The sequence below is a fragment of the Eulemur rufifrons genome, chromosome 19 (assembly GCF_041146395.1).
Source record: "Eulemur rufifrons isolate Redbay chromosome 19, OSU_ERuf_1, whole genome shotgun sequence".
Classification (NCBI taxonomy): Eukaryota; Metazoa; Chordata; class Mammalia; order Primates; family Lemuridae; genus Eulemur; species Eulemur rufifrons.
Window position 1 is genome coordinate 7,025,349 of NC_091001.1, and position 23,503 is coordinate 7,048,851.

At 44.9% G+C, this 23,503-nt stretch overlaps 1 protein-coding gene across 1 annotated transcript; it reads right to left on the reverse strand.

The window, feature by feature from the left end:
- Nucleotides 1-7,509: 7,509 nt before the first annotated feature.
- On the reverse strand, nt 7,510-22,831 carry CHRNA9 (cholinergic receptor nicotinic alpha 9 subunit). The gene is made up of 5 exons (XM_069495000.1): nt 22,768-22,831; nt 22,330-22,475; nt 21,229-21,383; nt 11,423-11,955; nt 7,510-8,045 (listed from the first exon to the last, which is right to left on the reverse strand). Exons 1-5 carry the CDS (start codon nt 22,829-22,831, stop codon nt 7,510-7,512), a joined length of 1,434 nt encoding a protein of 477 aa, XP_069351101.1.
- Between the last annotated feature and the right edge of the window lie 672 nt (nt 22,832-23,503).

Here is a 23,503-nt window from a genome sequence, read left to right on the forward strand (position 1 = left end):
GATAGCATCAACTTTGGCCTGGAATTTGTTTCAACCTAGCCCAAGACTCTCAGGGGTTGGGGAAGAGACCCCTATTTTGAATCTCCAAGATCTTAGAACAAGGCAATTCACTTTCTTTGGGTTTATGTATTAACCTTCTAACCTTGGGACCTGCAAGTGGAGTTACTAGTCTGTAAATGACTGAACCCAGAAAGTTCTAACCACAGGCCAGAAACAGAGTGAAGAAAACTCTTCGTCGGTTTATAGCCAGAAAGGAGACCTCTCAGTCAGAATTTGTGAAAACGCTGTTCCCCTAGACTAGAAGAAGAATCAGATTTTCATTGTCACCATGAAAACAGTGAATCGTTTTACAGCTCACGTCTCTGAATCACACCACCTTCTCTACTTGCCTAGTGTTTCTCAACATTTTTTTTAAACTCAGGCCCCCTTCGAAGCTTCCTCACTCTGAGTTCTGTGTGCTCCTCAGCCAAGGTTTACTCAGCTTTGTTTCCTGTAGTTTGGTTAATGAAAACAACAGCTATGTGGAATATTCTTTCTTTAACCACAGGCACATCTCTCTCTGCGGGGTCCCCAGAAGTAGTGCCCTTTCCCTGATTTAAGAATATGTGTTCTAGTCTGAATAACCCTAATCCTTGCACCTTCAATCCGTGGTGAGCCATTTATCTCTAAATGCAATTAAGGCATAAACAATGTAAAGTAGAAATTTTATTACATTTGGGTTTCATGACTTGGATAAGGAAACAGGTAAAAAGGAAAGAGATCTTCTATCACATCTCTCCTAATCCCTATCCCCATCCTTATGTCCCCCGCATTTATTTATTTTATTATTATTACTTCACTCCCCCCAATTGACACGAATGGCTACAATCAGTGTATATTTTGCTTGCATTACGCTTTCCCTTAGATTACTACAATTTTATTGCTTGGTAAAAATTCTATGAAGATTTTATGACTTCAATTAAATTAAAAATTATTTTATCAAGTATGCATGCCTGTTAGGGGTTGAATTGTGTCCCCAAAAAGATATGTTTCTTTTTTTTTTTTTTTTTTTTTTTTTTGAGACAGAGTCTCACTCTGTTGCCCAGGCTAGAGTGAGTGCCGTGGCGTCAGCCTAGCTCACAGCAACCTCAAACTCCTGAGCTCAAGCGATCCTCCTGCCTCAGCCTCCCGAGTAGCTGGGACTACAGGCATGCACCACCATGCCCAGCTAATTTTTTCTATATATATTTTTTAGCTGTCCATATAATTTCTTTCTATTTTTAGTAGAGATGGGGTCTCGCTCTTGCTCAGGCTGGTCTCGAACTCCTGAGCTCAAATGATCTGCCCACCTCGGCCTCCCAGAGTGCTAGGATTACAGGCGTGAGCCACCGCGCCCGGCCCAAAAAGATATGTTGAAGTCCCAAGCCTTGATACCTGTGAATGTGACCTTATTTAGAACTGGGGTCTTTGCAGATGTGCTCCAGTTAAAATGAGGTCATGCTGGATTAGGGCGGGCCCTACCCCAGTGCCTGGATCCGTATGAGAAAAGAGCAATTTGGACATAGAGACAAAGACATACGAGGAGAAAACCATGTCAAGACAGAGAGAGGGATGAGAGCACTGGAGCTATAGACCAAGGAACACCAGGGATTGTGGGCAACCACCAGAAGCCAGAAAAAGCAAGGAAGGATTCTCCCCTAGAATCTTCCAGAACATGTCTCTGCCAACAAATTCCTTTTGGACTTCTAGCCTCTGGAACCGTGAGACAATAGCTTTCAGCTGATTTATGCCGCCCAGGCCATGGTACTTGGTTACAGTGGCCCTTGGACGACAGCCAGCGTGACGATGGAACGCGCCAACAAACGCGATGCCGCTCCTGTCATCGTGGTGGTCACAATCTAGAGGCAAAGCTGTGGACATATTTAAATTAATATAATTACAAATTTTTAGTGTGTCATAGGAAAAATTTGTAGCTAAATGTACCCTTATTTACAAAATATTCATTGCAAAACTTTACAAAATTTTTCCTTTGGTTTCTATGTAGTCAAATATGTCCATTGTTTCTAGTTTCTGGTTTTTGTCAGGAGATTCCCTCTGCCTCTTACATGCAGTCTCCTAAGAATTATATTTTTTTATTTTTTTTGCATTTCAGTCTTTAATTCATCTTGAATTAATTTTTGTATCTCATATAAAACAAGAGGCTGATTTTATTTTATCTTCCTAATGGACAGCTTTTTCCCATTGATTCGAGTTACTCTTGTTGTCATATATTAAATTCTCACATGCACTGAGATCCATTTCTCAATTCTCTATTCATTTCCACTGATTTTTTCTTTTTCTTTTCTTCCTTTTTTAAAATTTAATTTAATTTTTTTTTTTTATCTACTTCTAGTCCAATCTCAATTTGATTTGCCTACCATGACCTCCAACTTCCTCTCAGGTAAGAACCCTCTTTGATGTCCACTTTTCATATAAACTCAAGGTGTCATGTCTAGCTCAGCCAGAGTGGCACGCCCAGGTAGGAAGTCAGCTTTGCTTCTTCCTCAGCTGCCAACCCCCAAAGGTCTTATTCCTATGCCCCCTTCCATGATGAAGACCCTGACTGCTCCCAGGGGTCTCAGACCCTCAAAGAGCCAAGGAAGTCTGACTAATTCCTTTGAAAGAGGTTGGAGGGTGGCTATTTTCTGTGCCAAGAAGGTAATTCCCACACCTGGGGAGAACAAGGTGACATTTCATCCTAGAGTATCAGAAAAGAAACCACACACACACACACACACACACAGACACGCACTTTTAATCTCTGCTATATCATATTAAGGAAGTTGAATTTTATCCTGTAGCTATTGAGTTAGCCATTTAAAAGTTTTAGGTGGAAACGTCACAAGATCAGTTTGGCAGCAGCGAGGAAGATGGAGTCAACAGGGAAGAGCCGGAGGCTTAGTTAGGGTGCGACTGTGAGAGTCCAGGCAAAGACGACAGAGACCTGAATGAAATCAGGCCATTGTCAGGGGCTTAGCGAGAAGTGGACAGACTTGAAAAGCACTGCGCAGGTAGGATTGCCAGGGTCAGCGATGGGTTTGATACCGGGTTAGATGAGAATCCAGAATGACCGCCCGGAGTCTGGCCTGGGTGATGGAGCTGACGGTCGTACAACCAACTGCCACAGGGAACACAGGAGGAGTAGGCTTGGGCGGCAACAGACAGTGCACTTAGTTACGAAGGCCTGTGAGACAGTCACGTGGAGATGACCAGTGGACATGAAGATTGTACTGGGTTTGGGGCTAAGGGGAGATTAAGATCAGACAAATAGTTTTGAGAATCATCAGGATTACTTGGTGGTAAAAACCACAGGGGAGGACAGCTGAGGTTGGAACCCTGAGGGACGTGGGCTTTTACCAGAAGAGGAGGCCTCGGAGCCAGCCAGAGCTTCCGAGAACTAGCCATTTAAGAAGTAGAAAGCGGCTACAAGGCAGATAAGAGAGAAGTTTCCGGAAGGAGGAAGCACTCAGCAGAGAGGCCTCAGAGGCAGCCAGTGGGCTTGGCGATCGCCACGTCCAGCGTGGACTTGGCGAGAGCAGCTTGAGTGGAGTGTGGCGAAAAGTCAAGTTTTAAATGCAGAGTGAAAGCAAAGAGGGAGGAAATGTGCCAGATGTCACCCCCTTGTCCCTCCAGATTCGCGCTCAGCCCTTCCCCACGCTGCGCTCTGTCTCGGGCACACAGGCAACAGCCACAGGTGCCCGTGACAGCTGGCCACAGGTGAGCCCGGGAAGGGGGTGAGGGAGGGAGACATGTCCCCCCAGCTCCCTCCCGAAGGGGCTGCTGCTCTTGCTCCACCAGCAGTCACTCCCCGCTCCTCCTCGGCCTAGGTCACCTCCCACCTCTTCTCAGGCCTCGGAGTGGAAACAGCTCTTCTTAGCCAGGCCTGGGACTCTCGGCCACCTGCCCACGCCTTTGACGTAGCATTTGCTCAAGCCTTCCTCAAATGCTTCTGATTTGAACACACCGTCTGCGTCCTGCTGGAGCCCTGGATGATGCGGGAAGGAGCCTTGGCTGGGAGGAGGAGAGAGAGAGAAATACACAAAGGCGAGGGGGCTCCTTGTGGGGTCTTATCTTTCTCGGGCTGGAGAGGCTTGGATACAGTGACAAGCTCATGGAGTTTGAATAGCCAGGTCCCATTTCAAAGGTGTAACCTGAGAGGGAGGAAGACATAGGCAGAATGTTCTTTGCTGGCCTCTGCAGCTGGTGACTTTACAAGTGGCCTCACCACAACAGCTTCGGATGTTCTAGAACTTGCATTTCCAGTTTGCCCAAGACACTCCGTTTGCCAGGTGCCCCTGGCTGGGCTGGCAAGTGTTGGTGTGAGCCCTGCGCCGATGGAAAAGTAGACACAGAGGCTAAAGAAGGAGAAAGAACAAAGGTCAGGGCCTCCACAAACCCGGACACACCTCAGTGCACCCGGCAGTCAGACAATAAACAAAGTGGTGAGTGTTTTTTTAAACTTTGCAAGGCTCTGCATGACCTGGCCCTGTTCACCCTGCCGGTCTCAGCTCATGCCTGTCTCGTGGGTCGCTGGTTTGACCGCGCTGTTCCGCCTCAGGACCTCTTTTCTCTTTCTCAAATGTAGTAGGCCCTGTTCTGCCCTTGAGCCTGAGCTCCGAGCTGCAATCTGGCACTTTCCTCAGCTCTTCCCCTGGCCGACTCCTCATCCTCAGTTCTCACCTGGGACACCACTTCCTCAGCAGTCTGGCCACCCACGGTGACTCTCCTTCAGGAACCCTGGGCTCCTCTTTCGTAGCAGCCATCACATTTTAAAATGTATTAAAGTGGAGTATTTTATGCAGAAAGTCTCCTAAATTGTCTCACAAGCCTTTTCTTTTCTTTTTCTTGAGACAGGATCTCTCTCTATCGCCCCAGCTAGAGTGCAGTGGCTTCATCATAGCTCACTGCAATCTCAAACTCCTGGGCTCAAGTGATCCTCCTGCCTCAGCCTCCCGAGTGGCTGGGACTACAGGCACAGGCCACCCACCTGGCTAACATTTCTATTTTTAGTAGAAACAGGGTCTCACTCTTGCTCAGGCTGGTCTCCAACTCCTGGGCTCAAGCAATCCTCCTGCCTCAGCCTCCCAGAGTGCTAGGATTACAGGTGTGAGCCACTGTGTCTGGCCATGGCTATAAGCCTTTTTGTTTGTTTGTTTTTGTTTTTATATCTAAGTCTTTAATCCATCTGAAATTCATTTTTATATACAGTAGGCTGGTTGTCCCAATAGTTGCCTAACATTTACCCTCCCACTTTGCTACCATATTTTGTATTTCATGTTTGTGTTGGTTTGCACTGCCTGCCCAGGGAATGCAATAACTAAGCGTGGCTAAGAGCAGTCTAATGAAGTGTTTCTTCAATTTTTCTCCTTTCCTGTCTTCTTTTGTGTTGAAAAAAGTTTCCATTTCCTTTTTTAACTTGGGAGACACAAATAATATTTCTATACTCTTAATGCTGATCTTTACATTTTTTGGCATCTGTTCAAATATTACTTATTTTATTTTACCAGTATTAAAAGTCATTTGATCTCAGGGAAATGCAAATCAAAACCACAATGAGATATCATTTAACTCCAGTGAGAATGGCCTTTATCAAAAAGTCCCAAAGCAACAAATGTTGACATGGATGCAGAGAGACAGGAGCACTCACACACTGCTGTTGGGACTGCAAACTAGTGCAGCCTCTGTGGAAAATATTATGGAGATAGTTCAAAGAACTAAAAGTGGATACCGTTTGATCCAAAGGAAAAAAGACATTCTATAAAAAAGACATCTGCACTCGAATGTTTATAGCAGCACAATTCACAATTGCAAAGATGTGGAAACAACCCAAGTGCCCATCAATACATGAGTGGATTAATAAAATGTGGTATATGTATATCATGGAGTACTACTCAGCCACAAAAACACAATGGTGATCTAGCACCTCTTGTATTATGCCGGGTGGCGCTGGAGCCCATTCTTCTAAGCAAAGTATCACAAAAATGGAAAAATAAACACCACATGTACTCACCATTAAACTGGTACTAATCAATCAACACTTATGTGCACATATGGAAATAACATTAGCTGGGGATCAGGCAGGTGGGAGGGGGAGGGGGGTGAAGTCACGCCTAATGGGTACAGTGAATGCTGTTTGGGGGATGGGCACACTTGTAGCTTTGACTTGGGTGGTACAAAGGCAATGTATGTGACCAAAGCATTTGTACCCTCATCATAGTCTGAAATTTTTAAAAATAAATAATAAAATAAAAATTTTTTTAAACATTCATTTGAGGCGGGGTGTGGTGGCTCACACCTGTAATCCTAGCACTCTGGGAGACCGAGGCAGGAGAATCGCTTGAGCTTAGGAGTTCAAGACCAGCCTGAGCAAGAGCAAGACCCCCATCTCTACTAAAAATAGAAAGAAATTAGCTGGACAACTAAAAATATACAGAAAAAAAATTAACTGGGCATGGTGGTACATGCCTGTAGTCCCAGCTACTCAGGAGGCTGAGGCAGGAGGATCGCTTGAGCCCAGGAGTTTGAGGTTGCTGTGAGCTAGGCTGACGCCACGGCACTCTAGCCCGGGCAACAGAATGAGACTCTGTCTTTAAAAAAAAAGTGATCAGCTTGTGTACAAGATTTGCGATGACACCCAATGCAAATGTGAATCATGTAGCTTTATTATATGTAGGAGAAACTTAATAAATGTTTGGTGTCTAGTTAATGAATGAATGAGTCTGGCTTGCTAATCAACTTATCTTAATCAAAGACTAAAGGCATGACAATCTCATCTATGTTATTTTTTTAAATTTCAAAATATTAAGGGGGTACAAGTGTTCTTGGTTACATGGGTTGCTTTTGTAATGCTTGAGTCAGGCCGTCTATCTTATTTTAATCAAAGACTAAATGCAGGAATAACCTCATCTTTCAGGTTTATATTAATGTAACCAACATATATGACATCAGCATTATGAAGAAAGCTCTCTTTCCCACTAAATTGCTGATCCTTAGACTTTCTTTATGTGGGACAAAACCTTTTATTCCACCATTTCCGATTTGGCTTGAAATGCACCACACCTGAAAAAGGCATCATGACTAATCTCCTTTTTTAAAAGCATGTTCTAATAGGAACTAAGGGGGAAATGAGTTTGTTTTGTTTTGCCATTTTGGTTTTAAATTTTGAGCAATAAAGTGGCATACTTTGTTATCTACACTGCTAAAGAGGTGATATATAAACTTATTGATATATAAACTAGAGGCCAGTCACTCAACACTCTGGTGAGCTGTAAAAGGGGTCCTTCCCTATTTTCTCTATCTTCCTACCCTTGATATTTTGGATCTCCTGCTTAATTTAACCTGCCAGGTAGCCACAACATTGCTTTGAAGTTAAAAATAAAAAGCACAGACAATATAACCCCTACATTATATAAGAACAAAATCTGGCTTGGAAGAACATTGGAGTAGATCACAGGAAATTTTACTAATTTCTCCCCAGATACCAAATGCCTACTAATCTGCTCTTGCTATAATCAAAATAGTCATCACGAACACCATGATGAAAAAAATCCACATGAAGAATCGGTCTATGACTTTTGCAACCTTCTTCCATTCGCTCCCCTTGGAATGGGTGGCCTTGTGGTCTTTGAGGCACTTGGCGATGTACTCGATGTTCCTCGTCAGCACTTTGTACCGTGCGCAGTAGCTGTCGGCATCCTGTGCGGTCTCACCCTGGCACCTCAGGTCATTCTTTAAGAGATGATGCAGTTTCTGCTTTCTGGAAAGGTCTTTGTTCCTGGCTGTTTTGGGGTCAGACTCTGGGAGTTGGCTATAAACCTTCGTGAGGTGGTCCCGCTCCCTGCTGTGGCGGAGGCAGCTCTCGCCCACATCATGGACAAATAAGATCCTGGCCATGTATTTCAGGATGACCACTCTGGCCCAGTGTGGCACCGGCCGGGCCTCGGCCCCACAGAAGTGGATGTTCATCACCATAATGGTCAAGGCGGTGGAGGCTGTGATCAAGGCCATGGTGGCTATGTAATATTTACCTGGAATTAAAACAACAATGAAGTTAGCTTTAAAACTGTTTTCACACAGCCATGCATCCGTTAACGGCAGGGATATGCTCTGAGAAATGCATCGTTAGGAGGTCTTGTCCTTGTGTGAACATGACAGAGTGCACTTACACAAGCCTAGATGGTCTAGCCTACTACACACCTAGGCTACATGGTACAACCTATTGCTCCCAGGCTCCACACCTGTACAGCATGTTACTGTACTGAATACTGTGGGCAGTTACAACACAATGGTATTTGTGTATCTAAACATAGAAAAAGTAGAGTAAAAATACGGTGTTGGAATCTTATGGGACCACCATAGTGCATGTAATCTGTCATGGACTGAAACGTTGTCATGCGGCACATGACTGTATTTGGCTTAAAAGAAAGAAGCAAACACCATCTCTAAGTAAGTGGTATACCCTAGTGATTACAAGTACAGACTTTTGAATCAGACTTCTTTAGTTCAAATCCCAGCTTTATCACCCACCAGACTTGTGACCTGGAGCAAGGTATATAATCTTGTTAAGCCTCGGCTTCCTGCTCTATAAAGTAGGTGCAATAATAGCGTCTAAATTACAGGAATATATCAAGGCTTAATTGAGATGATACTTGTAAAGTTCTGAGCAACATCCCTGGCTCAAAGTTGAAAAGTTTATAAATGTTTGCTGAGATCATGATGCGAAAAACTTTTCCACTCTCAACAAACAATTAATGAACTTGACCAATTCTCAGAATTGTCTTCAGATCTCATTAATCTTACTATTGGCTATAGAGACACTATGTCACCATTAGTCTTTCAAATGTGACTGTGTAAAGCAAATGTTCGTGAAACAAGGACATGAGAGAAGGAAACAATAAAGATAAGGGCACAAATGTATGAAATACAGAACAAAAAACCAAGAAAATAAACAAAACCAAAAGCAAACTTTTGAAAAGGGTAATACAATTAATAAGCCTTTGATAAAGCTACTCACAGAATAGAGATAGAGAAAGGGAGAGTGAGAGAGAAAGAGAAAGCAAAAGATTTAGAAAACAATAAAATAGTATAAATAGTTGTATAGTAATATATTTGATAATCTAGATGAAATTTTCAGAAAAATATGTCAAAATTAGTGAAAGAAGAACAGACACTTTAATAGAAATAGAAATCAAAAAAGGCTCTAGCCCAAAAGAATTTATAGGTGAGTTTTACCAAACTTTTAAAGAACAGATAATTCATATCTTATGCAAGTTGTTCCAGAAAAAGAAGAAGCGGAGAAGTTATCTAGGTCATTTTATGAAGTCAATTTGATCTTGCTTTTAAAAGTGACAAAAAAAAAATATTAAGACCATTTCATTTATAGACATGTTTAAGAAAGTCCTATAAAAATATTAGCTAACTGAATCCAATAGCATCTTGAAATGATAATATATTATGAGAAAGGAGAGTTTGGTTCAGTAATACAAAGAAGTTCAACTCAGAAAATTTTAATGCAATTCACTACACATTTACGGGTAAAAGAGAAAACTCATCTGATTATCTTAAAAGATGAGGACAAAGCATTTGATAATATTAATCATCCATTTATTATTTGTTAGAAACTCTTAGTTAACTAAAAATATATGAGACATTTCTTAATATGGTAAAGGCCACAGGCCATAAACCTACATCAAATGCTAACACTTAATGCAGAAAGTTCAAACATGTTTCTATGAGATTGCAAGCACACTTCATAGGTACTACAAATAACAAATTGTGATTGTTAATAAATAGTCTCCAGATCTGTGTGAACCCTTACTAAAAAGATAATTTCATATTATCATAGAAACAGACCAAATAATACTTGCAAAATTCCCGTGAGATGTCTCTCTTTAGAAATTGTACCTCCTTACTGTTGGATGTCACTGCTAAAGAAGAGGGAGGGACCCGTCAATGATCCTTCCTCAAACAGGGCTACGATTGGATGTCATCACTGCCAATCATGTCTGCCGCAGAAGAGGTAATAAAAAATGTCAATGCATCTCTTCCTCTTTATTGGGGGAAAGGGGGCCTCCTGCTTCTAATTCTCAAAAAGGTGTGTGTGTGTGTGTGTGTGTGTGTGTGCCTGTTTTGCTAGGAAGACATACAATAAAAAGGAAGAAATCTCCAGAGAAACCAAAGTAGTATCATCTGAATAATGAGTGATTGGATTCAATAGAAAGTAAAAGGGCAGGGCAACATCCCTTTGGCATTGGTCTCTAAGTCCCTTGGTGTTTTGAAATTTCTCTTCATTGCTTACTTTAAAGAACTAAAACTTGGGTCTAGCTTCTGATTCTGGGAAGTGTCTATTACAACAGCAAGTCATTGAGATGGAGGTATTGGATCTCAGGGGTATTCTTGACGGCAGAGAGTCGGTGTTAAAGTTGACAGGAGAGATATCAGAGCAAGGTAGGCTAGGAACAGGGAGGCGGGGATGGTCACCTCTGTCTACACTCCAGTTTGTGAAGCGACGTTTCATTATTGCAGATTTTTGAAAACATGGTCTGCTTTAGAATCACCCCGGATTCTCACATCGTGGTCAAGACGACCAAATCAAACTCTCTGGGTATAGGAATCTGCATTTCAATAAGCTCTCCCAATGCTATTATACCCTCTTAGACATATATTGTATGTCAGGCTTAAAAATCCTCTTCGTCTTTCCATCGCATTTCCACCCTTCCCAAGGAGAAAGCCCTTGCACCCTTGTAAAGTGAGACGATAATAATAGTCACCGTTTACTCGGTCTTTACCACATGCCAGTTCTGTGCTAGGCAATGACACAGAAGGTAGCAGTTACACAAATTTTGCAGATGACAAAGCAGAGACTAAGAAGCCAAGTAACTTGCCTAAGGTTGATTAAGGAGTGAGTGGTGAAGTCAGCACTAAAATGCAGGTTTCCTCAACTTCAAAATCAGAGCCTTATCCTCTAGGTCAGCAGTTTTCAGACTTGAACAGAAAGAGCGTCAGAATCACCTGGAAGATTTGTTAAAAGAGATTGCCAGGCCTCCCATCTGGAGTTTCTAGTTCAGTAGGTCCAGGTGGGCCCTGAGAATTTGCATTTCTAAAAGTTCCCAGGTGATGCTGGTGCTGTGGGTCCCAGGACCCCCACTTTGAGAACCCCTGCTCTAAATCATAATGCCACTCGTTGCTCTTTCAGGTAAACCCAGAGACCATGAGACCAGCTTTGATTCCAGCAGCCATTTATATTCAAAGATGCCAACTGCGGACACCAAAGGAATTATGAGGTAGCCTGTATTGAATCTGAAGTTGGCCAAGTCGTTACAAGTTTAAAGGCACACACACCCCCTTAAAAGCATGACTCAGTTGTTACAAAGCCAGGTTCAAAGTGTAAGACACTTGAACTCACCTATCAGAGGGACATTTTCTGAGGCTGGCATGATCTCTGCTACCATCAGTTGAAATACAGTCATGGCCAACAGGATGGTCACTCCCAGGGAGACCTTTTCCCCAGAGGCTGCTGGGAGATAAAAACTCAAAGGAGCCAGAAAAGATATGAGGACACATGGGATCAGGAGGTTGACAATATAGAAGGAGGACCTCCTCTTCAGAAGGAGAGTGAATGTCACATCGGGGTAAGGCTCAGAGCAGCAGCCGTAGGAGATCACATTCTTCACAGCGGGCATGCCATGGACCTCCCATTCCACATCCTCTATGAAGTCAGAGAGATCACCGCTGTCCAGGGCGTTGAATATGTCCACCTGATTGCCATTGTAGGTCCAGGAGCCAAAGGTCAGGTTGCACTGCTGGTTATCAAAGGGGAAGTAGGTGACATCCACCACACAGGAGCTTTTGGTGATGGCTGGTGCATCCCAGGTGATCAGCCCATCATACCGGAGGACCACGTTGGTATTCACGGGCTCTGAAGATTCATCGTCAGCCCTGGAGGTCAGATGAGGAACATGAAAGTCGCTTGCTAGGAGACCTCGCCAACTTCCTTATCCCACACAGCTCACTGCCCTGTGCCCATCACAACGGTGTCTTTGGCAGTGGATTGCCACTTCCCTGTCATTCTGGCTTGGGACTCTGGAGTCAACCCTAATTCGCCCTTCTCCTTCATCTCCTGCAACTAGTCAGGGCCAAGTTCTCTTGGAGTCTTCCTTTAAAGCAGTGGTCTCCAACATTTTTGGCACCAGGGACTGGTTTCGTGGAAGACAATTTTTCCACAGACCGGGTGGGGCGTGGTTCGATTGTGCAGTCAGACCTCTCTGCTAATGATAATCTGTGTTTGGAGCGGCTCCCCAGCGCCACCATCACCGCCTCAGCTCCAGCTCCGGTCATCAGGCGTTAGATTCTCCCGAGGAGCCGCAACCTAGACCCCTCGCAGGCACAGTGTACAGCAGGGTTCCCGCTCCTGTGAGGATCTAATGCTGCCGCCGATCCCACAGGAGACGGAGCTTATGTGGTGATGCGTGTGACGGGAGCGGCTGTAAATGCAGACGAAGCTCCGCTCACCCGCTGCTCGCTCCTGCTGTGCAGCCCGGTTCCTAACAGGCCACGGACCAGTGCCAGTCTGCGGCCCAGGGGTTGGGGACCACAGCTTTAAAGCATCTCTGTTCTGTGTCCCTTCCTGTCCATTCCCAATGCCACTCTCTTGGTCCAGGTATGATGATTTAACCATCCATTCAAAAACTAAGCCTGCCAAGGCCAAAATCTGCTTACCTGACTTTGTTAACTTTAGGAGCCAGAATATTAAAAATAGTTTCTCATTCCTGTTCTAAGAGGTACACATGCTTATTTGGGACATTTGGAAAACATGGAGAAAAAAGGTCATTCACGCATAATCTTAGAGATAATCACTTATTCTGGATATATCTTTTTTTGATCTATCAACATTTATACCTAGCATTTTTGGGTGCAGAATTTCTGTTTTCATTTAGGGAATTACTCTTTCTCCACCACTATTCAAGGCAGAGGGACTGTTGATCAAGATGTCCTGGCCCCGCCTGGTCAGGGGCTGGTGTAGGTGACCCAGGCTAGGTCCAACGAATTTATACTTCCTGGAGTTTAGATCTTAAGCAGAGTGACTCAAAGACCAAAACAGTTACCCTGGTGGTGGCTCCTTGTTAAATAAAACAGCTCCGTAGTCCCTGCTGTCTCAAACACTAGAGCAGTCTTGGTTTTGTCCCTTCCAAGCCCTGGTCATTTTCTTTTTCCTTTAATTCAGCGAGATATACCATATGCTTCTAACAAATTCATGTGTTCACAAGGTACTCAATGTCAGTTTCTAATGTCTATAACCAAAGAACCTTAATTGATACATTTCTGTTAACATTTTGATGCATATTTTTCCAGTTTTCCTTATAATTTTTTCCCTATAAAGTATATTTTGGCTAAATGTAATGTTGGTATCCTGAATTGGATCCTGGAACAGAAAAAGCACATTAGTACAAAAACTGGTGAAATCTGAATAAGTTGTGTAGTTTACCTAATAATATTGTATCAATTTTGATAAATGTACTATGGTTATGTGAGATGTAACATTAGGGGGAACTGGGTGAAGAGTATAAGAGAACGCCGCACTGTCTTTGCAACTTTTCTGTAAATCTAAAATTATCCCAAAATTAAAAAGTCAATTTACAAAAAAAAGGAAAAAGAAAAAAAGGATCAGGCAAAATTAAAAATTATATGTGGTTATCTGTTTATACTCTTCTACAACATTCTTTTCACAGCTAAAGAGAGTTCCACTATATTCCACTATGCAGAGACACCGTAGTTATTTAGCCAATGTGCTGATGTTGGACACTACGGTTGCTCCAGTTTTTGTGTTTATAAGCAGTGTTGCAGCGAACGTCTCTGTAGTCGACTCTGTGCCGCATACACTGACGCTTTCCTTAGGTTAAATAGCTAGAAAAGTCTGTGTTGGATCAGAACAAGCATGTTTTTAAGATTTTTTCTTTTTTCTGCTCATTAAAAATTAGGCACCACAGTGTTAGCTGTAATGGTCTGACTGGGTCCCTTCCATACCCAGAGGGATCTTTAACGTGAGTCTTTGTGAAGATAACAAAAAGAATTTTTTCAGAATGCCTGAACCTACCCCATGAACGATGAGAAATCCGTGTCGTTCGGTGACAAGTGAGAACAGCACTCGCCCATCCCGCTGCTTTGGTGTGAGAGGAGAGAACTAGGGATCAAAGAGAATCTGTCTGGAGCTAGAACAATCGTATTGGTTGGAGCCTCTGCAGCAAACAGGTGGCCTAATCAAATTAGATAATTTGAGGAGAGTTAACGAAGAAACTATTTGGAAAGGGATGGTGAGATGCAGGGACACCACACTGGGCTGTTCCCGTTCCCCGGCCTGAAGAGAGGAAGAGAAGGCACAGTTACCAGAATCTGGAAGGGATGAGTTGCATGAAAAGGTCACTATGATAGGAGTTAGGACTTTCTGCCAAGGGACACACCCAGCCAAAGATAACTCCACAGGAAGGGAGCAGGGGAAAACACACCCTAACCTCTCTTTTCTGCCTGAAATTGCCCACTCGTGCTTCCCATTGGCCAAACCCAACCCCAAGCCAGACAGCAGGGGAACCCACTGACCAGAAACATCACCCCAGCTACTCAGGAGTTGTTTAAAGACATCACATTTAATCACTTCATGACTAATATATTATTGTTTTATCTCCCTAGTTTTTCTGATCGTCTCATTTTACAGCTCAAAACTTGCAGTGGCTTCCTATGGCCCACCGGAAGCTTCCCCAGCTCCTCAGTCTAGCGGGATGTTCCGTGGTTTACCCCACCCACTTTCCAGCCTTAGTCTCCCACAGCTCTGCTTCACTCCCACTCCACTAGTCACGGCTGGAATCCCAGCACACTCGGTGAGGTCCTCTGCAGCTCAAAATCCTTCTTCTCTCTGTCATGGCCGCCCTTTCTGCACGTACTGATCTAACACATCCCTCAAGACTCAGCTCAAAGGCAACCTTCTCCGTGCTGCCTGCCCCGCCTCCCGGGCAGGTATCTTTCCGTCCCTGAAGGGCCCTGGCACTGTACTTCTGTGTTGCAAGGGACCTACGTTTTTACTTATATTATAGTTTTACATACATTTCTTACTAGATTGTTCCTTGAGGTCAGAGACAGAGTCTTAATGCAGCAAGTTTAAACTTAAGAGTCTTAAGATTCTCATTTACTCCTCATAAAAATATCAGGTTCAAAACCTGATTCAGGGTTTGTAACCGTAAGCATGTTATATCTCTGTCACTCACTGTGAAAGTGGGGATTGTACCTTAAGATTTCTTTTAAATTCCATTTTCAGTCAATAACAGTGTCTATTAATTTCCCATTGCTGCCGTAACAAATTACCACAAACCTAGTGTCTTAACACAAATTTAGCATCTTAACAATTCTACTAATAGAGGTCAGAAATCCTAAAATCAACGTGTAGCTGGGCTGCATTCCTCCTGGAGGCTCTCAGGGAAAATCCTGCCTTGCCTTTTCCAGCTTCTAGAAGCCACCCCATTCCTGGGCTCAGGCCCCTCCTCGCATCGCTGACCTCTGCTTCCTCTGCGGCTCCTGCCGGCCCGTGTCTGCATCAGGCCCACCAGGAAAACCCAAGATAACCCCCCGTCTCTAATCTTTAATTCAGTCACATCTGCAAATTCTCCTCTGCCACGGAATGTAACACATTCACAGGTTGGGGCACTGGGACGTGGACATCCTAGGGACGGGCAGTATTTTGTCTACACATTTTGTAAAGCCCCGACTCATGCTGACATGTAGAAAGTGTCCAATCAATACATGCGAGTTTCTTCTCTCCCCTAACCTCTGTCTCTAACTGGGTTTCACGTTCTTGACTAGACGCATCGTTCCCCTCTTCCCACCCCTTTGCTCAGCGCCTCGTGGCCTTCAGGCAGCCCTTCCTCCTCCTCTGTTAGCTGCTTTGCCCGAGAGCGAGTGCGCCTGCGCCAGCGGCTGTAGGGAGCCCCTCCCGGAAAGCAGGGGGGCGGGCTGGTGGAGGGAACAGGAGTGCCACCGTAGGGGTTTCAGTCCCCAGGGGCTGCCTGGAACCTCGGCACTGGACTTGTCTGTTTACTCAGCCCCGCGGTCCCTTCCTCTTTCTCTCTCCAAGTCCCCCGTCTCTCCAGTGTTCACCTCCCTTCCTCTGCCCTGACCCCTCTCCTCCCACATCTCCTCAGGACTTTGCCTCCCTTGGTCCCTTATTCTCTCTGCCCCTCCAGTCCCCTCCCAGCTCTGTCCCCAAGTCCCTCCTCCAGGGCACTTCCCACCTCTCCTTCCACACAGCTGCTCTCAAGAGTAATTAATAAATGCTGTTGTCTCATCCACCTTGTTTTTATTTCTCAACTCCTCCTGCATTTTTGGCTTTTTTCCCCCCGACAAGTGCAAATAGGCAAATCTCAAGACCTCTCCTAAGTTTTCTTGCTCCACTCCCCCCAAGCATCTACACTGTGGGTTGTTCCGAGCTCCCCCTCCTTTATTTACAATCTCATCCAGAAGTCTTGCCATCTGCTAAATCATCTCATATAGCTAAGGTTAGCTGACCTTAACACTAATTTCTAGACAAGTTCTTCTAAATATAATCGGGCACCGAATTCCTCACTAAAATGGTCTAAAATCCAGCCATTTTGGCCAATCCAGCCATTTTGGCCTGGCATGGTGGCTCACGCCTGTAATCCTAGCACTCTGGGAGGCCAAGATGGGAGGATTACTCTAGGTCAGCAGTTTGAGACCAGCCTGAACCAGAGTGAGACTCTATCTCTACTAAAAATAGAAAAATCAGCCAGACATGGAGGCTCTCACGCCTGTAGTTCCAGCTACTCTGGAGGCTGAAGCAGAAAGATCACTTGAGCCCAGGAGTGTGAGGTTGCTGTGAGCTATGATCATACCACTGCACTCCAGCCTAGGTGACAAAGCAAGACCTTTTCTCAAAAAAAAAAAAAAAAAAAAATCCAACCATTAAACTAACCGATGAACACACGTGTAGAGAGGGAAGTAAAACCCAGTGGCACTTAAGCAGGCGGGAAGGGGGAGGAGGAGATGGGTGAAAACCCAGCTGTACAATGAACACTATCTGGGTGACGAGCACACTTATAACCCCCACTCAAGCATAACAACAACAATCCATGTAACCAAAAACATTTGTACCCCCGTAATATTTTGAAATAATAAAATAAGAAAAAGAATTTATCTACTGTAGTTTACATAGTCATTCCTCTAATGTTGGGTGTCGGTTTCCATTGTTTACTATAAACAATGCAAAAGGGAAACCCTTCATAAAGCAAAAGCAATAAACAAGAGAAAAGCATATCAACATTTTACAGACTTTTTATACATATTACTTGATATATTTGCTTTTCTTTAATTATTCGAAAAGGTGAACATTTTTCCATGTGTCCTATTTCTTTTTTTCCTTTTAGAGATTTCTCTTTTTTAAAAATATATTTTTATTTTTCTATAAAATTCATCAAATTGAAAAAGAATTGTACTTTCTATGTAACAGACACTAAAACATCTAAAATTCTTTGTTTTTTATTAATGTACAAAAACACTACACAACACAAAGAAATATAAAATGTGTCATGAAGATGCTGACATTTGTCTGAAGGTGGCTGACAGCAATGGCTACATTAGTCATGTGGCTAATTTAGCTCCAAAGTTTTGTTTAGCACATCAGAAACAGATCCATCTACTCATGTCTTTGTATATCTTCAGTTATCCTTTTTAATATATAATGTTTTGTAAAAAGATTGAATAAAAGGTAAACTTAGTTGAAATGTTGTCCAAAAAAAAAAAAAAAAATTCCAACCATTAAAAGCCTGCCATGATACATGCAGATTTTACATTTCTGTAGTCCACTTTTTTTTTTTTTTAAGACAGAGTCTCACCCTGTTGCCCAGGCTAGAGTGCCGTGGCGTCAGCCTAGCTCACAGCAACCTCAAACTCCTGGGCTCAAGCGATCCTCCCGCCTCGGCCTCCCAGAGTGCTAGGATTACAGGCGTGAGCCACCGCGCCCAGCCTGTAGTCCACTCTTTACCCAATTTAAACATGTCAGGAATCCTCGCAGCCTCTTATACTAACCACTACACTAACCATACACGCATACTAAACATTTTCACCAGAACTTTGAGCCCCAATTCATTTATTTCTTTACTGATATACTAACAGAGCCAGTATCTACTTGAACTATTATTTTGCTGAAAAGCTCACTACCTTTTGGGAAAATTCATTGCTGAAGTTATTGGGGAAATTTTCTTTTTTTTGAGGAGATCTTATCTTCCCTTTAGCTTGTACTCATTGGGGTTTTGTCCTCTAGAGCAATGTTCTCCCTTCTCTCTACCTTATTTTCTCATGATTGCCTAAGGCAGCCATCAAGTCTTCCCAAGGTCTTCTCTCTTCCTCACTAAGCATGAACAAATTCAACCATTCCTCATGTGAAGTGGCTTCCAGGCCCATCACCTTCCTGCTCACTCCCCAGCAAGTCTAGCCCCGTGGATTCAGTGCCAGGGATGACTCTAGATGCTAAGCTCCCTCCTGCCCAAAGCATCTTACCACCCGCACTGTGGCACCTCCCCCATGCCCCTCGTTTCCCTTCCCCCACCACGCAGGAAGCCCGTTCTGTGCTCTGCAACGTCTGTCCCAGCTTCAGAGAAGTGGTGACACTGTGTCTGGAATCAGGAGACTCTACAGGGGTGGGGATTCAGCTAGATGGACCAGGCGCAAGGAAACAGCCATGACTGGGGTCCTTCCTTTGCCTGATCCTGTAACTCTCTCCTATTTTCCTTTCGGCCAGTTAAGGAATGCAAATGTCATCCAACCATAGCTACATTTAAAGATTCCTCTAAATGACAAAACTCTGGGAAGTTTTTCTGAGAGGGCGGCAAGGGAGAAGAGAGGATCAGAAACAGAATTGTCCACAACAAGAGGGCAGAGAAGCTAAAGGCTCAACCAGAGGAAGAGAAAAGAGTTGATTAATCGGTGTGGCGAAAGGCTCTCCGAGAGAAAGGGAACCTATCAAGGCCAACGATGGGTGGGCAGAGAGAGGGAGAATGAGCACAGAATTCGCCAAAGCCACCGTGGGTCCGTGCGGGCATGTGAGCGTAGAACTGGCGTCTCTGACGAGGGGCCCTGGGCAGGCTTCACGCAGGTCGCCACGCCGGCTTGCAAAGCAGCACTGGAGTCAGAGCTGCTCACTGCCTCAGCCACGCAGGAGGGAGAGGAGAACCAGCTTTCTGTTTATTTTCCAGGGAGGGTTGTTAAAACTTACAGAATGCTGTCAGAGACCATCTGTGTCAACTGTGTTTGCAGATATCACCCTCCAGCACTCTGTGGATGGGGCAGTGGTGATGGACAACGTGGCTCTTTTTCTTTTCTTTTCTTTTTTTTTTTTTGAGACAGGATCTTGCTTTCTTGCCCAGGCTGGAGTGCAGTGGTGGGATCATAGCCCATTGCAGTCTTCACCTGGCGTCCTCCCTGGGTGTTTCCTCTTATATAAAGCACCAGTCATGTGGGATTAGGTGTCCACCCTACTCCAACTCGAGCTCCTGGCCTCAAGCGATCCTCCCATCTCAGCCTCCCGAGTAGCTGGGACTACAGGCACGCACCACCAAGGCTGGCTAATTGTTTTATATTTTGTAGAGATGGGGTCTCACTATCTTGCCCAGGCTGGTCTGGAACTCCTGCACGCAAGTGATCCCCCCACCTGGGCCTCCCAAGGTGCTAGAAGCCACCACACCTGGCCAGACAATGTGACTCATTTTCATGCTGTATGTGTGTGTTTGTGTAAGACACAGAGAGAGAGAGACAGAGAGAGACAGAGACAGAGAGAGTGAGCACATGAGGAGGGAGGTGAACTGGAATAATAAACCACCAGTACTTAAAAGTTCTCCTTCTTGGGCAGGGATATGGAAGATTCCTCTGGCCACTGGGGGTGGGGAATGAACAGGAGGATTGGAGCCACCGTGCAAGAGGTCAAGACCCTCGGTGAGCTCTCTGAGTAAGGAGGGAGACTGAAATCCAGGCTGCAGCCCCCTGAAAGACCCTTCATTCACATTGTTCTGAGCTGCAGAGGAACCTTCCCCAATCCACAGAAACTTGGGTTCCAGATAAAAAGAAAGAGAAGCTCCCTCGACAACAGGTGGAGAGACTGAGTTTGAACTGTGGCAGAGAGCTCTGGTTCCCTTCTCAGAGTGTGGCCCAGTGCCAGCGTCACCTGCCGCTGGTAGAAATGCAGAACCGCAGGCCCCGCCCCAGGCCTCCTAACTCAGAATCTGTATTTTAACAAGATCCTGGGGCATTTGTGTGCCCTTTACAGCTGGAGCAACCCAGACCTCACCTGCCCATTTACACAGGGCCCTTTGCTCTGAGACCAGGAAACGTCCGGCGCATGCCCTACGGTCTGGTTCCTCCTCCACCCCACACAAAGTCCTAATCCCCGGGCCAGCTTCTAGATGGCCCATTCCAATTTAATATTACTAGCATCATTGTCACCGACATGTGACCTTGGACAGTGAGTGCCATTGCTATGGGTTGAACTGTGTCCCTGAAAAATTTGTACATTGAAGTCTTAGCCCCCAACACTCAGAATGTGACTTTATTTGAGAATGGGTCATTGCAGACGTAGATAAGATAAAGTCACGTTGAAGTAGGGTGGACACCTGCTCCAGTGTGACTGGTGTTTTTGTATAAGAGGAAATTTGGACCCGGGAAACACCCAGGGAGGTCGCCAGGTGAAGACGAAGGCAGAGATCAGAGTGATGCTTCTACAGTTCAAGGAACACCGAGGATTGCCAGCAAAGCCCCTAAAGCTCAGGGAGAGGCCTGGAACAGATTCTTCCTCACAGTGCTCAGGGGAACCGACCCTGCCGACACCTGCATCTCAGAACTGGGAGACTGCAGATTTCTGTTGTCACCTCATTTGCGGTACTTTTATTCTATCTGGCAGCCCTAAAAAACTAGTGCAGCCTCCAATTTGTCACCTGAAAAGGGGGAATCTAGATTGAATTTGATGGTTTCCTGCCAGCTGTAAGCTTTTATCACCTATTATTTTATTATCTAACATTTTATGACCATTATTTCAGGGCCTAGGAGCATGGATTACTCCTTAGCTTTATGCATGTTTTAAAACATTCCCTTTTTCATTATGTTTAAATTCTGTTAAATCGGCAAGTGCATTCCTGAAAAGGCTTAATCCTGACTGGCACTCACTTGTTATACAGGACAATGTCCGGCCTCCACACCAGGTCGCTGGGAATCCTGATAGAGTCCAGCCCGTCGTACTGGTCTCGGTCCCACGTGAGACACGCGTCGTGCCAGATTTGGCGGATCCACAGGTAGGCAGTCAGAATTTGGTTTCTTTCATCCTACACAGTGAATCCAGATGTGGCTTTACCCAGGAGACACCTCTACCAAGTGTCTTCCATCTGGAGGACACTTGTTCTTCATAACAGGCATTTCGAGAACATTAATCTATTTTCAATAAATGAGAGCTTTTGTCTGCCCTATCCCTTGATTGACTACCAACGCCACATTATTTTCTTCCTTCTGGATTTACTGTTCAGAACGTAAAGTGGACACATTTTTAAGTCTTTAAATTTTTGCATGGGTCTACTGCTCAAATTTCTCTGAAAATTGATCAACTAATGATATACTTGAATGAGAAAGTCAGGAAATATCTACAATGTACAGAAGAAAGATCCTTCAAATTTCATAACATTGTGTAATTAAATGTCTATAAGCACTAAATAAGTGATATTATCTTAAAATACCACCTTCCTTTTTTTCCAAATTGAAATTAAATTCACATAACATAAAACTCACCATTTTAACCATTTTAGAAGTGTACAATTCAGGGGTTTCCAATACATTCACAGTGTTGTGTAACCATCTCCACTATCTAATTCAGTGATTATAGTAAACCCTAAAAACAAACGCCATTAGCCATTACGCAGTCACTGGCCTGTCCCCTCCCTCTCCCCAGCCCCTGGTGACCTCTATTCTGCTTTCTGTCCCTATGGATTTCCCTATTTTGGACGTTTCATAGAAATTGAAGCATACAATATACAACACCACCTTTCTTTAGATTATCCAAGACTGTTCCAGTTAATAACCAAAATTAGATAACATTTAGTGAAATTAATTAGTGTTGTGAAAAGCTTCCCTCTCCTGGCGTTCTCTTCCCCTGGCAGCTCGCACTCGGGGCTGTCTGCTCTCATTCCTTCTTGCATTCCCAGCGAGACATTCCCTTTGGAAAGATGGTTGTTTTCACGCTAGAGCCATTGCAAAGAGTCACCATGGTGTATTACTCACCATATCCTTAATCTGAGACAGTGTGATCTGCAGCGTGACATTCAGGACTTTATCTGTATCTTCCACTGGACGAAGAGCACTGGAATAATCTTCAAAAAGGTCATTAAACAGCTTCCGGGCATATTTTCCATCGGCTGCTTCTACAGCTGCTCAAAAAGAGGGAGCCAGGTCAACATTCAGAGTGTCGTGTGTGTTTCAAGACCAGACCCCCAGTCTGAGGCTGGGAAGTGGGGCGGTGCGGAGGCAGCTGGGGATGAGCTTTGTGTCTGTGGACGGGCTGCTCTGGCACCCACCTCCCAGACCAGCGTGCGGCAGAAAGAAGCACGGGCCCTTCCATGCAGGAAGATCATCTGTTCTGTCTTCCCTGTCCCATCCCACCTCCCACCAAAGAAATGGCCCCAGAGAAGCCAAGATGGGCAGATGTCACCAGCCTCTCACCTCTCAGTCTGGAAGCAGCAAAGTAAATCCAGCAGAAGGAGATGCAGGAATGGGACCAGTTCATCTTTTTCCTGAGCCTCTATTAAGTCCCGCCAGGCGGTGTGGACTTCCACTTCCCTCTGTGAATACCGAGGCCTGGCACAAAGAGCCCACACTGCCACAGTCTCACCGTGGCGGACGGAGCACTCGGGCTTGCATTGCACATAGGACTGAGGTCTTGAGATCCAGACCCGCCCTCCCTCCCCGCCTGTAATCCGAGACTGGCAGCTCCAGTAGCTGAGATGCCAGGAACCCAGAGTGGGTTCGGTCTGGCAGTGCTGCTCCAGGGGGCGGGGTGGGGGGCGTCTCTGTTGAAGGTCCTTAGCCACCCTCAGCAGCAACAGCCAGACCAAAGAACAGAAGGCAGGAGCAGGAGTCAGGGGTACGCCTGACACCCCACAGACTCTACCTAAGCAGAATGAGAGCTTTCTAAACCTGCAGCAAGCAGATTTAGCCTGAGTCCAGGGACTAAGGGAAGCTAAACAGATCCAGCTTTATCTGCTTTTAGCGCACTTGAAGAGAGAACGAGAAACGGTCCCATGATCTCCAGAACATGTTGGCATCTGGGTTTATTCTCCGCCTCTGCTTCTGATCACGTCTTCAGCTACCGCCCTGGGCACGGGCTCGCATGGCACATGCATGTGAGCACGTGTGCAAGGGCTGCGCTGGGTGGGAGGAGAGGATTCACTCCCTGACG

Excerpts from the sequence above, each read along its gene's own strand:
- CHRNA9 (XM_069495000.1), bottom strand. The coding sequence starts at position 22,831 with ATGAACTGGTCCCATTCCTGCATCTCCTTCTGCTGGATTTACTTTGCT. Across the intron at positions 11,956-21,228 it reads GACATTGTCCTGTATAACAA|GGCTGACGATGAATCTTCAG; the intron begins GTGAGTGCCAGT and ends TCTGACCTCCAG. Across the intron at positions 8,046-11,422 it reads AGAAAATGTCCCTCTGATAG|GTAAATATTACATAGCCACC; the intron begins GTGAGTTCAAGT and ends TTTTAATTCCAG.